Consider the following 4,867-nt stretch of genomic DNA (forward strand, 5'->3'; position numbering starts at 1 on the left):
TGGGCGACAGAGTGAGACTTCCAACTCACAAAAAAAAAAAAAAAAACAATAAGAGTTAACACGTGTCACGTCAGGAACCCTCCTCAGCCCCTTGTGTATCTTAAGTCACCCAAGTGGAGAAGGGTTTCATTTGGAGACTCAGAAATTCCACTCTAAGCACGGTTCACTCCATGTATGGGACTTTGTGGGGTCCTGAGGCAGGCGTGGCCGGCTTTAGCTGGTGGGAGCCCCCAAATCCGTAAGTCCAGGACGTGCTCTACCCTTGAGGGACCGCAGAGGGCTTAGAGACAGACGTGGCCGGGTTTTCTTCCCAGCCACGTCCCTCTCCTGCCGATACTTGGTGTGGGGGCGTGGAAAGCAGGTCAGCCGCGTGGCGGTGAGCATGGCCCGTGGGGTCCATGTGGACCACGGTTCCTCGTCAGGCACTGTCACCCATCCGTGAGGTCTCCTCGGACAAGCTGGGCAAATTCTCTGAGCCTGGCTTTCTCATCCACCGCGTGGGGACACGTGCCGCGGGACAGGACAGACAGACGCATAGGCTCTAAAATCTGACAGTGTGAGTTCGAATCCAGGCTCCGCTATTGACCAGCTGTGGGACCCCGGAGGGGCGACTCGGCGTCTGAGAGCTCAATTTTCTGACCAGCTGACTGGGGGTGACAACGGCTGCTGCCTCACAGGGCTGCTGGGAAGATGACATGAGAAAAATACCTAAAAGTGAAACACTTAGAATAGTGCCTGGAGTCTGGGCGTGGTGGCTCATATCTGTAATGCCAGCACTTTGGGAGGCTGAGGCAGGAGGATCACTTGAGCCCAGGACTCTGAGGCTAGCCTGGACAATGTCGTGAGACCCTGGCTCTACAAAAAAAATCAAAAACTTAGCTGGGCATGGTGGCATGCCCAGCTACTCAGGAAACTGAGATGGGAGTATCGCCTGAGCCCAGGAGTTTGAGGCTACAGTGAGCCATGATCATGCCACTGTACTCCAGCCTGGGCGATAGAGTGAGACCCCAGCTCAAAATAGTAACAACAATGAGGTTGTTGATAAAACGAACCACCCCCTTCCGCCGAGGCTTTCCTCTCTGTCAGGCACCGTGCCCTCCTCATGACCCCACGAGAGGCATGTGATTCACTCCAAGTTTTTATTTTTATGTTTATTTTTTGAGTTGGAGTCTCACTGTCACCCAGACTGGAGTGCAGCGGCCGCTCCCGGCCACCACAGCCTCGACCGCTGGGCTCCGGCGATCCTTCCGCCTCAGCCTTCCGAGTAGCTGGAACTACAGGTGCGCGCTACCACACCCGGCTAATAATTTTTTTTTGATTTACGGTAGAGATGAGGTCTCACCAAGTTGCCCAGGCGGGTCTCGAACCCGCGGGCTCAGGCCATCCACTCACCTCAGCCTCCCAAAGGCGCGGGATGACAGGCTGAGTCACCGAGCCCGGCTCACTCCAAGTTTTTTAAGTCCGTGGGTCTAAGTAACTCACACCGAGTGGCTGGACCAGGATTTAGACTCAGGCCCCTCTTCCTTTAATCTGGCAGTCAGCAGACTTGTCCTCTAAAGCTATAGCTGGCGAACATGTTGAGCTCTGCAGGCCAGGCAGTCTCTGTGGCAAGCTCTCGGCTCTGCCATCGTCACATGAGAGCCGCCGTGGACAACACGGACACAAACGGGTGTGGCCGTGTGTCCGTGAAGCTTTATCATCCGAAACAGTGGCGGCTGGCTTGGCCCGGAGCCGTGGCTCGCCACTTCCTGGTTCACACTCCGTGCTGTTCATTTCAGGTCCCTGTGCATGGCAGCCTGGACGCCCCTGGACCTCCAGCCCTCCAACCAGAGCCAGCTGGCAGCTCTCATCAACGCCACGGCCTGTGACCATGCCCAGGACGCCTGGGACCTACTGCACAGAGTGCTCCCGACGGGTATCATCGCCATCTGCTCCTTCGGCCTCCTGGGCAACCTTTCCGTCCTGTCCGTCTTCCTCCTGACCCGGCGGCCGCTGACCGTGGCGGAAATCTATCTGGCCAACCTGGCGGCCTCCGACCTGGTGTTCGTCCTGGGTCTGCCCTTCTGGGCGGAGAACGTCCGGAACCAGTTCGACTGGCCTTTCGGGGGTCTCCTCTGCCGCGTGGTCAATGGGGTCATCAAGGCCAATCTGTTCGTCAGCATCTTCCTGGTGGTGGCCATCAGCCAGGACCGCTACCGCGTGCTGGTGCACCCCATGGCCAGCAGGCGACGGCGGCGGCGCAGGCAGGCCCAGGTCACCTGCGGGCTCATCTGGGTGGCGGGAGGCCTCCTGAGCGCCCCCACGTTCCTGCTGCGCTCCATCCAAGCCGTCCCGGACCTGAACGTCTCCGCCTGCGTCCTGCAGTTCCCCCACGAGGCCTGGCCCTTCGCGAGGGTCGTGGAGCTGAACGTGCTGGGCTTCCTCCTGCCGCTGGCCGCCATCGTCTTCTTCAACGGCCACATCCTGGCCTCCCTGCGGGGGCGGGAGGAGGTCAGCCGGGCCAGGTGCGGCGGCCCCCGGAACGGCAAGGCCACGGCGCTGATCCTCGCGCTCGTGGCCTGCTTCCTGGCCTGCTGGGCCCCCTACCATTTCTTTGCCTTCCTGGAGTTCCTGTTCCAGGTGCGAGCCGTCCGCGGCTGCTTCTGGGAGGAGTTCATCGACCTGGGTCTGCAGCTGGCCAACTTCTTTGCTTTCCTCAACAGCTGCCTGAACCCCGTGATCTATGTCTTTGTGGGCCGGCTGTTCAGGTCCAAGGTCCGGGAACTTTACAAACGATGCACCCCCAGGAGTCTCGTCCCGATGTCTTCGTCCCACAGGAAAGAAATCCTCCAACTTTTCTGGTGGAACTGAAACACCCGCAAACAGAGAAGCTTGGCTTTCTTATCAATTCTTCTTTTTCTGAGTGGGGGTCTCACTCTGTCGCCCAGGCTCACGGCCACCGCAGCCTCGATCTGCTGGGCTCCGGCGATCCTTCCGCCTCAGCCTCCCAAGGAGCTGGAACTACAGGCGTGCGCCACCAGGCCCAGCTAAGTTTTGGATTTATTGTAGAGGTCTCACCAAGTTGCCCAGGCTGGTCTTGAACCCCCGGGCTCAGACAATCCTCTCGCCTCCGCCTCCCAAAGTGCTGGGTGACAGATGAGAGCCACCATGCCCGGCTTGATTATTTTTGACATAATAAATACTATCGTGGTCCATGGAGTAATGACCCCCAGAGGTCAGGAGGGTCCGGGTCCCTGGAACTTGTAACTGTTACTTTCTATGGCAAAGGGAACTTCACAGACGCAGCAAAGCTCAGGGTCTTGAGATGGGGAGATATTCTTTTTTTTTTTGAGTGGGAGTCTCACTCTGTCGCCCAGACTGGAGTGCAGTGGCTGCTCCAGGCCACCGCAGCCTCGACCCGCTGGGCTCCGGCGATCCTTCCGCCTCAGCCTTCCAAGGAGCTGGAACTACAGGCGCGCGCTACCACGCCCGGCTAATTTTTGATTGATTGTAGAGACGAGGTCTCGTCAAGTTGCCCAGGTGGGTCTCGAACCCGCGGGCTCAGACAATCCTCTCACCTCGGCCTCCCAAAGTGCTGGGGTGACAGGCTGAGCCACCGAGCCCGGCTGGGAAGATATTCTTGAATGGCCCAGGTGGGTCCAAGGTCATCACAAGGCCCTTACAAGAGGGAGTCAGGAGGGCCAGAGTCAGAGGCGACATGACCACGGACGCAGAGGCCAGAACGGTGCAAAGGCAGGGCCACAGGCCGAGGAATGCTGGCACCCTCTCGGGCGGGAGAAAATGGAAAAACAAAAGGGAACTCTCCTCTAGAGCCTGCAGCCCTGCCTGAGCCTCGACTTGGCCCAGGAATGCCGGCTTTGGCCGCCAGAGCCATACGAGAATAAATCTGTGTTGTTTTAAACGACTTAGTTTGTGATTATTTGTCACTGTCATAACAGGACGCTTGGGCAAGTGTCCAGTAGGGGCCTCTTGCTATGTTTCCATTCGTCCAAAGTCTTCATCCTCGCCAGGTGGGTGGGGGCTCACACCTGTCATCCCAGCACTTTGGGAGACCGAGGCGAGAGGCCTGCCTGAGCCCAGGGGTTCAAGACCAGCCTGAGCAACTTGGCGAGACCTTGTCTCTACAAGTAATCAAATAATTAAAGCCGGGCGTGGTGGCACGCGCCTGTGGTTCCAGCTTCTCGGAAGGCTGAGGCGGAAGGATCGCCGGAGCCCAGCAGGTCGAGGCAGCGGTGGCCGGGAGCGGCTACTGCCCTCCAGTCAGGGCGACAGAGTGAGACTCCAACCCAATAAATGAATAAATAAATAAATAGACACCCAAAAATCAAATTCTAAAAAAAAAAAAAGGGTACATATACAGGATGGAATATCATGCAGCCATAAAAAAGGATGAAATTAGGGACTTTGCAGCAACTTGGATGGATTTAGAGTCCATCACACTCAGTGATCTATCACAGAAACAAAGAACGGAGGACCACATGGTCTCACGCATAAGCAGACCCTGAACATTTACCATAATGCCATAAGAAAGAGATTGGCAGTAGAGGGAAACTGCCCCGTGGCGGGGGACACATAACATCAATAAGGGTACTTGATCTCAAGCCGGACAAAATGGGGACCAAAGGGAGATCTCAACTTTACCTGTACGATGACCACTTGTATACCTAATCCTGAACTGTACCCCACATCTTTCAAATAAGATTTTTTTTAAAAAAAGAATGCTTCTCGGTGGCTCAGCCTGTAATCCCATGCTTTGGGAGGCCGAGGTGAGTGGATCGTCTGAGCCCGCGAGTTCGAGACCCGCCTGGGCAACTTGGCGAGACCTCATCTCTACCATAAATCAAAAAATCAGCCGGGCGTGGTAGCG

The 4,867-nt window shown here is 56.8% G+C and overlaps 1 protein-coding gene across 1 annotated transcript; it reads left to right on the plus strand.

The window, feature by feature from the left end:
• Positions 1 to 1,788: 1,788 nt before the first annotated feature.
• On the plus strand, positions 1,789 to 2,850 carry BDKRB1 (bradykinin receptor B1). The gene has a single exon (XM_008052246.1). It carries the CDS (start codon positions 1,789 to 1,791, stop codon positions 2,848 to 2,850), a length of 1,062 nt encoding a protein of 353 aa, XP_008050437.1.
• Positions 2,851 to 4,867: the final 2,017 nt, after the last annotated feature.

This window comes from Carlito syrichta, unplaced genomic scaffold (genome assembly GCF_000164805.1).
Source record: "Carlito syrichta isolate Samal-C Ts95f unplaced genomic scaffold, Tarsius_syrichta-2.0.1 Scaffold69333, whole genome shotgun sequence".
NCBI classification, from domain to species: Eukaryota; Metazoa; Chordata; class Mammalia; order Primates; family Tarsiidae; genus Carlito; species Carlito syrichta.

Excerpts from the sequence above, each read along its gene's own strand:
- BDKRB1 (XM_008052246.1), top strand. The coding sequence starts at position 1,789 with ATGGCAGCCTGGACGCCCCTGGACCTCCAGCCCTCCAACCAGAGCCAG.